The 12054-nt window shown below is 46.1% G+C and overlaps 1 protein-coding gene across 1 annotated transcript in view; it reads left to right on the plus strand.

Moving 5' to 3' along the window:
- Positions 1-671: 671 nt before the first annotated feature.
- FETUB (fetuin B) overlaps positions 672-12054 on the plus strand; it is a 30274-nt gene continuing 18891 nt past the window's right edge. Inside the window, exons 1-3 of the mRNA XM_038752246.1 lie at positions 672-951; positions 3487-3597; positions 5862-5949. Coding sequence (XP_038608174.1) covers positions 730-951; positions 3487-3597; positions 5862-5949 — 421 coding nt within the window. The 5' untranslated portion in view covers positions 672-729. The remainder of the gene's footprint in view (positions 952-3486; positions 3598-5861; positions 5950-12054) is intronic.

The following is a 12054-nucleotide window of genomic DNA, read 5'->3' on the forward strand; positions in this document are numbered from 1 at the left end:
CTGGGGAGGTCACAAGATGATCAGGTTGTCCCACGGGGGGCTCACAGCCTTAATCCCCATTTTACAGATGAGGTAACTGAGGCACAGAGAAGTTGCCCAAAGTTACACAGCTGACAGGTGGAAGAGCCGGAATTTGAACCCATGACCTTCAACTCCAAAGCCAGGGCTCTTTCCACTGAGCCTCGCTGCTCACTTCTCATGCTACTGAGGAGTGAAGGAGACAGTAAATATTGATCAATTGTATTTATTAACTGCTTACCGTGTGCCACGCACTGTACTAAGTGTTCTGGAGAGTACAATATATCAGAGCTGTTAGAGACGTTTCCTGCCCAAAACGAGCTTACAGTCTACACCATATCTGGAATGCTTTTTGTTGGTCAGAAAAGTCATGGGAAAAAAATCCACCCCAGAAAGCATGTGCTAATAAAAGGCTTAGTATTCTTGGAAATATTTTTTATTGGAGAAAGAACTTTTTCTATCAGACCTTGAAAGAGGAATTAGTAGAAAAACATTGCCAATCGTTGAACTAATCATTGACTCGTGTTTGCATGGCCACTGACTGTACCTTTCAAGGTAACCAAATGGAAAACCATGGGACCAGTGCAGGTCAGCATACAGATAATGAATATAAAAAGGTTCAACACACGCTCTAAAGCCTCCCATGCTCGCCTGGTATCATTACTAGGCACACACTAACAGACACTTTTCCTCTGTTTTCTTCCATCCAGGATGAGCTGGCGGTTTGCTTCTCTGCTGCTCTGCATCCTGGCTTCGGGATGCTGGGCCACAATTTCCTCCCAAGGGCTGCTGCCTCAGTTGCTCTCCCCTGGCTGCAATCATTCCCAGGTTTTGGCAGCGGCAGGTTTCGCTCTCGAACAAATTAACGCTGACCAAAAAGAGGGCTATGAATTAAGCCTAAACCAAGTCATCAACGTCCATGAACATCGCCAGGCAAGTAACGTTTCTCACTTACCAGGGTACCAGGTATGTTTTGGGGGAGAGGATTTTTCTGGTAGGAAATTCCCACTGCGATGCAAATTTGCCTGGGGCAAATTCAACCCTTGACTTAAGTCCTGTGCTTGAGAGAAGAGTATGATGTGGACAGGATTCATTGATTCATTCTATTCACTCAATCGTATTTATTGAGTGCTTACTGTGTGGAGAGCACTGAAAGAGCTTAGAAAAGTATAATACAGGAACAAAGAGTGACATTCCCTGCTCACAATGAGCTCACAGTCTAGAAAGGGGGAGACAGACATCAATACAAATAGACATTAATATAAATAAATAAAATTACAGATTATATACACAAGTGCTGTGGGGTGGAGAGAAAAGGGAAGAGCAACGGAAGCAAGTCAGGGAGACGCAGAAGGGAGTGGGAGATGAGGAAAAGTGAGGCTTAGTCTGGGAAGGCCTCTTGGAGGAGATGTGCCTTCAATAAGGCTTTGAAAGGGGGGAGAATAGTTGTCTGGTGGATTTGAGGAGGGAGGGCTTTCCAGAAATAACATCTAGGGGTGCCTCATACTATATATCCCTGGCCTGGGCATCATGTAGCATTTTCTGGCTTTTTCAGTCCTGGTTTCCACCCCCTGTCTCCCGCTACAACCCTAGAGAGTGCCCAAGTTGCCAAATGGGGTGGCAACAAGAGCCCCCAGTGACCTCGGGAAGCAGCTTTCAATCAGAAAGGATCCTGGTCCAGTCAGAAAGTGGAGGGGAGAAATCAATAATAATAACCATGGTATTTGTTAAGTGCCTTCTATGAGGGAACTGAGACACAGAGATGTTAAATGACTTGCCCAGGGTCACACAGCAGGTTCATGACAGAGCCGGTATTAGAACCCAGGACCTCTGACTCCTGCTCTTTCCATTAGTCCAGGCTGCTTCACAATCCATCAATCAATCAATGGTATTTGTTGAACAATTACTGTGTGCAGAGCACTGTCAGAGGTCATGGGTTTGAATCCCCACTCCGCCACTTGTCAGCCATGTGACCTTGGGCAAGTCACTTCATTTCTCTCTGCCTCAGTTCCCTCATCTGTAAAATGGGGATGAAGACTGTGAGCCCCATGTGGGACAACCTGATTCCTTTGTATCCCCCAATCAATCAATCAATCAGTCATATTTATTGAGCACTTACTGTGTGCAGAGCACTGTACTAAGAGCTTGGGAAGTACAAGTTGGCAACATATAGAGACAGTCCCTACCCAACAGTGGGCTCACAGTCTGAAAGGGGGAGACAGAGAACAAAACCAAACATACTAACAAAATAAAATAAATAGAATAGATATGTACAAGTAAAATAAATAAATAAATAGAATAATAAATATGTACAAACAAATATACATATATACAGTGCTTAGAACAGTGCTTTGCACATAGTAAGCACTTAACAAATACCATAATCATCACTGAACTGAGCACTTGGGAGAGGACAATACAACAGAGTTGGTAGACATGTTCCCTCCCCACAACAAGCTTATAGTCTAGGTGATGAAAAATGGAAATTTCTTTTTAGAAGCATAATCTCTTTCAACAGATTAGGCCTACAGAGTTCTAGTGCAAATAATTGCCAGGCACTGTGAAAATTACCTCTGTCAGAACTGAGAACTGAGCATACAACTTTCCATGCAAGCTTTATGATCTTAAGGACAAGTGTGAGCTTTTGTTGAAAGAATGCACCCGTGCATATGTGCTGTCATGTTCACACACCTGCATAATAGTAACTGTGGTATCTGTTTAACACTTATTATGTGACAGGTGTGTACTAAGCGCTGTGGTGAGTACAGGCAATTCAGGTTGGACTCAGTCTCTGACCCACATGGGACTCACAGTCATAATCCCCATTTACAGATGAGGTAACTGAGGCACAGATAAGTGAAGTGACTTGCCCAAGGTCACACAGCCGACAAGTAGCAGAACCAGAATTAGAATCCAGGTACTTCTGGCTCCTAGGCCCATGTTTTATCAACTAGGCCACAAGCATACAATAGATGTGACTGAAGTTTTTCTCAGGTCTATTCTTCTTAAATCAAAAATAGGCCTGGGAAGTCCTGTTCCTGAATAGGAAGCTATAAACTTGATCAATTTTCCGAATCTGAAACCTCATTTCCTACAAGGATCAAAGAAATAATGTGAACTAAAGTGTTGAATCTTGAAGGAGTATTTTTTAAAGCCCAACTGTGCCTGAGCCTGGACTAGACACTATGTAGGAAATTATAATAGACCTGCCTTCTTCTCCTACTCTAATAAGCTCTGCCAGTGGAATTATGCCTTCTATGCATTTCCTTTTGAAATTTGGAAACTGTAGGTAATTGGAATAATCATTTTATTATTGGGAGTTAAAAGACTAATGAACACAATAGCATTTGACCTATCTCCGGGTGGTGGGGGGAACCAACTTTTAGGCTCTCCAGGCTAATTTTATTTAGTGACAAAAATATTGTTCTGTGCTCTCTGAGACTAATTAATTTATACCTTCTGCTTTAGGATTTTGGAGGCTCTGTCTACTATCTCACCATGGCTGTGTTAGAAACTCGTTGTCATGTACTCAGCAGGAAACCATGGAAAAATTGTGAAACTAGGCGACTCCATGAATCGGTGAGTATTTTATTTCCAGGGGGTACAAGGAGGGAAGCAGGAATGTCCTCTAGCTTGAAAAATCGTACTTTAATCTTAATCCTACCATAGCTTCTGCTAGTAGGTGCTCAGTGCTGTGAACAATAACATCTGAGAACTCTATTCAAATTTCCTCTTTAAGAAATAAAAATGAAGAATGTGTAAAGTTTACATAAATGCTGAGAAATTTTCCCTACAGTGACGGTCTCCGTTCCCCAGTAAAAGATTTCCAAAAAGCCACCTGTGATCTTGGTGGGTTTTTAAGATAGGCTACTGAACTTTATGGGGCATTTTTGATAGTCATTAGACAACTTTTTATGGTATCTAAGAGCTTAGCTATGTACCTGCACTGTTCTAGTAGATGCAAGATAATCAGGTTGGATACAGTACCTTTCCCACCTAAGGTTCGCAGTTTTCATTATAATTCTACAGAGGAGACAACTGAAGCACAGAGAAGCTAAGAGACTTGTCTAAGGTCCACAGCAGACAAGCGGCCAAGCTGGGATTAGAACTCAGGTCCTCTGACTCCCGGCTTGTGTCCTTTCCACTGGGCCACACTGCTTCTCGAATCTGAAAAGCACTAGTAATCTGTGCCTTCAAATTCCACATTACTTGAAAGTAACAGACAATCAATCAATAGTGTTTATTGTGTGCTATTATTATCATTACCTTCTCTGTGCAGAGCACTCAACTAAGCACTTAGGAGAAGACAATAGAGGTAGAAGCGACCATTTCTACCCTCAAGAGCTTATACAGAGTTTATAGTCTAACAGGGAGACCCAAAATCATTTACAAATGGAAGAGATGGGAGATGAATACGTGGAAAAAGAAGTACTTAAATTGTAGAGTAGGTAAACTGGTATGGACCAAAGTGCTAAAGGTGGTTATGAAGGTACAAGTTTGAGTCGATTGATGGATCGTTGGTATTTATTGAGTGCTTACTGTGTGCAGGGCACTGTACTAAGTGTTTGTGAGAGTACAGTACAACAGAGTGGGTAGACACATTCCCTGCCTACAATTGAGTTTACGGTCTAGAGTGATGGGAGGACGTGATTTTGGAACGTATATTAACTAGTTGAGTGATTGAATTCATGTAAGAGTGATAAGGAAATTCATTCAATCGTATTTATTGAGTGCTTACTGTGTGCAGAGCACTGTACTAAGCACTTGGGAAGTACAAGTTGGCAACATATAGAGACGGTCCTCCTCCTCCTCATTCATTCATTCAATCATATTTATTGAGTGCTTACTGTGTGCAGAGCACTGCACTAAGCGCTTGGGAAGTCCAAGTTGGCAACACATAGAGACGGTCCCCACCCAACAGTGGGCTCACAGTCCAGAAGATTATCTCTATCTGTTGCCAAATTGTACTTTCCAAGCACAGCCTAATCACCTTGTAACCTCCCCAGCGCTTAGAACAGTGCTTTGCACATAGTAAGCGCTTAATAAATGCAATTATTATTATTATTATTTGAGGGGGACCCGAGGGAGCGGCACACGAACTGACATGGTCTTCAGAACACCACTTACCAATAATAATAATTGTAGTGTTTGTTAAGCGCTTACTTTGTGCCATGTGCTGTTCTAAGCACTGGGGTAGATACAAGGTACCTGGGTTGGACACAGTCCCCGTCCCATATAGGGCTCACTGTCTTAATCCCCATTTTACAGATGAGGTAACTGAGGCCCAGAGAAGTTAAGTGACTTGTCCAAGGTCACACAGCAGACTAGTGGCAGAGCAGAGATTAAAACCCAGGTCCTTCTGACTCTCAGCCCCATGCTCTTTCCACTAGGAAATTACATAAAAAAATCACCACATAAAAAAACACACCAAGCACTTTGTTGATCTTCTGCCTCGTTATCATAAATTTTCAATCATTAATAATAATAATAATAATAATAGCATTTGTTAAGCGCTTACTATGTGCAAAGCACTGTTCTAAGCCCTGGGGGGGATACAAGATGATCAGGTTGTCCCACGTCGGGCTCACAGTCTTCATCCCCATTTTACAGATGAGGGAACTGAGGCTCAGAGAAGTGAAGTGACTTGCCCATAGTCACACAGCAGACATGTGGAGGAGCAGGGATTAGAACTCAGGACCTCTGACTCCCAAGCACGGGCTCTTTCCACTGAGCCACGCTGCTTCATTGACCTCTGGACCTCTGGTTATAATGACAAGATATGTTGAGGAAAATACGTCAAAACGTTTTTCCCATGGGCATAAAGCTGATTTGTTTGCTTCTAGGTCTATGGCAAGTGCAAAGCAATATTTCACCTTAGCTTGACAAGAAGAATTCTGAATCTGCTAGCCTATAACTGCACCCTCCGCCCTGGTAAGGAATGCTTTTAGATTTCGTCGTTTTAGTGAAGGACAGCAAAATGGTACCTAAAGCCTAGACTATCCCTCTCCACTGCCTCCTTGCTAAGCTCTTCTCTAGGCAAAATTCTTGTTGATTTCCAAGAGCAATATTTGTCTAAAAGATAAAGACACGTTGGGAAATAAATCAAAATATGACCCAGGTATCTTGTCCTAGAACATCTTATCTCTTTGGTACCCCTGGCAAGCTGCAGGAATCGGGTGGTCTGACGTTTTCACTCAGCCATTCATGCAAAGTCAATATCGTTTCTGCTCTCTGACCTTTCCAGTCCTGCAAATAGTGTGTGTGTGCGCACGCACATACACACACACACACACACACACACAGCCCCCCCACCCCCCCAATTACCAGTCGTTGGAACCTCTCTTTGCTAATTGAGACATCCCTCTCCTGAATTAGTAATTCTTCAACTGGCCCATAATTCCCAGCAGTAACTCGAGGAGATCTCAAAATCCACTCCCTCCACCTGTGCCTCTGAACATTATGGAATCCCCTTGTACGTTATGAAAGTGCTTGCCCCCTCCCTTCTTCCCTCCCTGACCCACCAGCTTCAATTGTTTATTCTCCAATGGCTTCTTCCTCACTGCTTTCAAGCATGCTCCTGTCTCCCCTGTCCTAAAAAAAACTCTCCATTGACCCCATCTCCCCCATCTCCCCCTACCATTCCTCTCCAAACCTCCTCTCTCCAATCTCCAACCCAATCCAAACCCAATCCAAACCCAATCCAATCCAAAACCAATCTCCTCTCCCAAGAGTCTCCCCCATCTCCCTCCTACCATTCCTCTCCAAACCCCTTAAGCGAGTTGTCTGTACCTGCTGTCTCCACTTCCTCTCCTCCAATTCTTTCCTTGACCCCCTCCAATATGGCTTCTTCCCCTTCACTCACAAAAACTGCCCTCTCAGAAGTCACCAATGATCTCCTTCTTGCCAAATCCAGTGGCCTCTACTCCATCCTAATCCTCCTCCCTTCTCACCTGCCTTCAACACTGTCAATCACTCCTTCTCCTGGAAACCTTAGCCATCCTTAGCTTCATCGACACTGTCCTCTCCTGGTTCTCCCCCCATCTCTCTGGCCTCTCCTTCTCAGTCTCTTTTGTGGGCTTCTTACCTGACTCCCACCTGCAAACTGTGGGAATCCCTCAAGACTCGGTTCTGAGTTTCCTTCTATTCTCCAGCTACACCCTCTCCCTTGGAGAACTCATTTGCTCCCGTGACTTCAACTACTATTTTTATGCTGATGATTTCCAAATCTACATTTCCTACCCTGACCTCTCTCCTCTGCAATCTCACATTTCCTCCGGCCTTCAGGACATCTCCCCTCCCAGAGACACCAAAAACTTAGCAAGACCAAAACAGAATTCCTTATCTTCTCACCCAAACCCTTGCCCTCCCTGCTGACATTCTCATCACTGTAGACAGCACCACCAACCTTAGGATGCTAAAAGTGGCAACAGAGAAGCAGTTTGGCTTAGTGGATCCTGAACCAGACCTGAATGAATTCCCCCCGGCCCCCGCTCCCCTCCCCGGGGAAAAAGGCCCTTATTATCACCGAGTTACTTTAACAACAACCCCCTTCGCACCTAGTCAGCCCACCTCATCCTCCATCCTCCACCACCTCAGAGACATTTTTGCCAAGAGCCCCTGGACTCTCCTTGCCATTAGCCTTTTTGATTTGATTTGACTGACCCATGGTCAATTCATCCTTCTGCTTTGGGCATCATCTGCCTATTCTATGGTCGCTTCTGCATGTTAATTGTTAACTGCTCTCTGTGATATCATCTGCTTATTTTATTATTGCTATCGAATGTTAATTAATGGCTCTCAATGATGTCGTCATCTGCTAATTTTATTGCCATCACATGTTAATTGCTAACTGCTCTCTGTGATGTCATTGCCTGCTTATTTAATTGCCATCGCATGTTAATTGTTAACTGTATACTTGCTATTCTATTTATTTTATTTTATTAATATGTTTTGTTTTGTTGTCTCCCCTTCTTTATTATTATTATACTTAGGTAAGTATACTTACTGTTCTATTTATTTTATTTTATTAATATGTTTTGTTTTGTTGTCTGGCTCCCCCTTCTAGACTGTGAGCCCGTCGTTGGGTAGGGACCGTCTCTATATGCTGCCAACTTGTACTTCCCAAGCGCTTAGTCCAGTGCTCTGCACACAGTAAGCACTCAATAAATACGATTGAATGAATGAATGCTCTCTGTGATGTCATCATCTGCTTATTTTATTATTGCCAGCACATGTTAATTGTTAACTACTCTCTGTGATGTCATCTACTTATTTTATTATTGCTACTGCATTATTGCTACTGCATGCTAATTGTTAACTACCCGCTGTGCTGTCCTTGCTGACCTCACCATGAACTATCAATTCCCCTGCTCCCAACTGCCCTTCCCCTTCCTCACCTTCTCCTGCCCCTCTCCCACTTTTCCTCCCTTTTCCTCCTCCCCAGAATCCCTCTCTACCAGCACCAACCCTCAGCCCCTCCCTTCCAACCCCCTCCCTCCCCTCCTCCCCACCCCCACCCCATCCAAGTTCTCCTTTCTCATTGCCACCCCTCTTCCCACTCTCCCTGCCTAGGCCCCCACCAACTCATCCCAATCCAAACTCTCCCCACCCCTCGCACCCTTCCCCCTCCCACCCACCCCTCCATAGCTGCTGCCAAGTGTGGCCTTTGGAACCCCTGCTCCACTATAGGTAAGCTCCCTTTCATCCAGGACCTATTCCTTTCCAGCCCTCTACTCCTCCTCCTCACCCTAACTGAAACATGGTTGTCTCCGGATGACACTGTGAGCCCACTGTTGGGTAGGGACTGTCTCTATATGTTGCCAACTTGTACTTCCCAAGCGCTTAGTACAGTGCTCTGCACACAGTAAGTGCTCAATAAATATGATTGATGATGACACAGTCTCTTCTGCTGCTCTCTCCAGCGGAGGCCTCTTCTTCTCCCACTCCCCCAGACTCACCGGAAAAGGATGAGGTGTTGGCTTCCTTCTCGTACCCCAACGTCACTTTCACACTATCCCTCCTCCCCCTTCCCTTTCCTTCCCCTCCTTTGAAGACCATATTATTCGCCTCTACCACCCTCTCCAGATTCTTGTAGCCATCATCTACCGCCCACCCCCCAGCCCCACCTCCAACTTCTTTAATGATTTTGATGCCTTTCCCACCTTCCTTCTCTCCTTTTCCATGCCCACTCTGATCCTCAGAAACTTCAACATCCACATGGATATCCCTGGTGACTCCTCTGCCGCCCAGCTTCTATCTCTCCTTGACGCTGCCAACCTCCTGCTCCACCCCACCTCGCCCACTCACCAACATGGTCACAACCTCAACTTCATCATCTCCTACCGCTGCACTATCTCCACCCTCACCAGCTCTGAAATCCCTCTCTCTGACCATAACCTTCTCACCTGCCTCCTCACTCACTCACATTCCCCAACAGAGACCTCTGCTCTCTCCACCCCATCCGTCTTTCTCGGCGCATCACACCGCACCTCATTCATTCATTCAATCGTATTTATTGAGCGCTTACTGTGTACAGAGCACTGTACCAAGTGCTTGGGAAGTACAAGTTGGCAACATACCCAATCTTGATGACCAAATTACTGCTCTTAACTCCACCCTCTCTACTCAATGCAACTCGCTCGCTCCCCTTTCCCTTCGCCGCTCTCGTACCACTAATCCACAGCCTTGGATCACTGCCATTGTCCGCCTCCTTCGCTCTTATGCTCAAGCTGCTGAATGCTGCTGGTGAAAGTCTGAACACCAAGCCAACATCGTTCACTTTAAGTTTATCCCGTTGTTGGGTAGGGACCATCTCTATATGTTGCCAACTTGTACTTCCCAAGCACTTAGTACAGTGCACTGCACACAGTAAGTGCTCAATAAATACGAGTGAATGAATGAATGAATGAACTCTGCCCTCTCCTCTGCCAGGCAAAACTATTTTTCCTCCCTAATTGACATCCATGCCCATCGTCCCTGTCAGCTCTTCCATACATTTAACTCCCTTCTCAGGCCCCCTGTTCCTCCCCCTCCTCCATCCTTCACCCCCAAAGATCTGGCCTCTTACTTCATTAGTAAAATTAACTCCATCAGGTCTGAGCTCCCCAAAGTCACCCCTCCCCCTTTTCTATCCCCCCTGCTCTCAACCCTCTCCACTACTCTCCCATCCTTCCTAGCTATATATTTGGATGAGATCTCCTCCCTCCTCTCAAGTGCTACTCCATCCACCTGTGCTTCAGACTCCATTCCCTCTCATCTTATGAAAACTCTTGCCCCTTCCCTCTCCCCTCCTTAACTTCCATCTTCAACTGCTCACTCTCCACTGGTTCCTTCCCCTCTGCCTTCAAACATGCCCATGTCTCCCCCATCCTAAAAAAACCTCTCTTGACCCCACCTCCCCTTCTAGTTATTGCCCTATCTCCCTCCTACCCTTCTTTCCAAACTCCTAGAATGAGTCATCTACACTCACTGCCTCGAATTCCTGAATGCCAACTCTCTCCTAGATCCCCTCCAGTCTGGCTTCCGTCCCCTACACTCCACTGAAACTGGCCTCTCAAAAGTCACCAATGACCTCCTTCTTGCCAAATCCAATGGCTCCTACTCTATCCTAATCCTCCTCCATCTCTAAGCTGTCTTTCGCACTGTGGATCACCCCCGTCTCCTCAACATGCTACCCAACCTTGGCTTCACAGACTCCGTCCTCTCCTGGTTCTCCTCTTATCTCTCCAGCTGTTCATTCTCAGTCTCCTTTGTGGGCTCCTCCTCCCCCTCTCATCCCCTTACTGTAGGGCTTCCTCAAGGGTCAGTTCTTGGTCCCCTTCTGTTCTCTATCTACACTCACTCCCTTGGTGAACTCATTTGCTTCCATGGCTTCAACTATCATCTCTACGCTGATGACACCCATATCTACATCTCTGGCCCTGCTCTCTCTCCCTCCCTCCAGGCTCATATCTCCTTCTGCCTTCAGGACATCTCCATCTGGATGTCTGCCCGCCATCTGAAACTCACCATGTCCAAGACTGAACTCCTTATCTTCCCTCCCAAACCCTGCCCTCTCCCTGACTTTCCTGTCACTGTAGATGGCACTACCATCCTTCCTGTCTCACAAGCCCACAACCTTGGTGTCATCCTTGACTCCGCTCTCTCATTCACCCCAAACATCCAATCCATCACCAAAACCTGTCGGTCTCACCTCCACAACATCGCCAAGATCCCCCTTTTCCTCTCCAACCAAACCGCTACCTTGCTGGTTCAATCTCTCATCCTATCCCGACTGGATTACTGCATCAGCCTCCTCTCTGATCTCCCATCCTCCTGTCTCTCCCCACTTCAGTCTATACTTCACACCGCTGCCTGTACCATCTTTGTGCAGAAACACTCTGGGCATGTTACTCCCCTCCTCAAAAATCTCCAGTGGCTGCCTGTCAACCTACGAATCTAGCAAAAACTTCTCTCTCAGCCTCAAGGCTGTCCATCACCTCACCCCCTCCTACCTCACCTCCCTTCTCTCCTTCTACAGCCCGGCCCACACCCTCCACTCCTCTGCCGCCGCTAACCTCCTCACTGTACCTCATTCTTGCCTGTCCCGCCATCGATCCTCAGCCCACGTCCTCCCCCTGGCCAGGAATGCCCTCCCTCCACACATCCGCCAAGCTAGCTCTCTTGCTCCCTTCAAAGGAGTGAAGCAGCATGGCTCAGTGGAAAGAGCCCGGGCTTTGGAGTCAGAGGTTGTGGGTTCAAATCCCAGCTCTGCCAGTTAGCTCTGTGACTTTGGGTAAGTCACTTAACTTCTCTGGGCCTCAGTTTCCTCATCTGTAAAATGGGGATTAAAGACTGTGAGCCCCCGGTGGGACAACCTGATCACCTTGTAACCTCCCCAGCACTTGTAACAGTGCTTTGCACATAGTAAGCACTTAATAAATGCCATCATTATTATTATTATTCTTAAAGTCCTACTGAGAGCTCACCTCCTCCAGGAGGCCTTTCCAGGCTGAGCCCCTTTTTTCCTCTCCTCCTCCCCATCCCCCCTGCCCTACC

Source organism: Tachyglossus aculeatus, chromosome 1, assembly GCF_015852505.1.
Source record: "Tachyglossus aculeatus isolate mTacAcu1 chromosome 1, mTacAcu1.pri, whole genome shotgun sequence".
Taxonomy (NCBI): domain Eukaryota; kingdom Metazoa; phylum Chordata; class Mammalia; order Monotremata; family Tachyglossidae; genus Tachyglossus; species Tachyglossus aculeatus.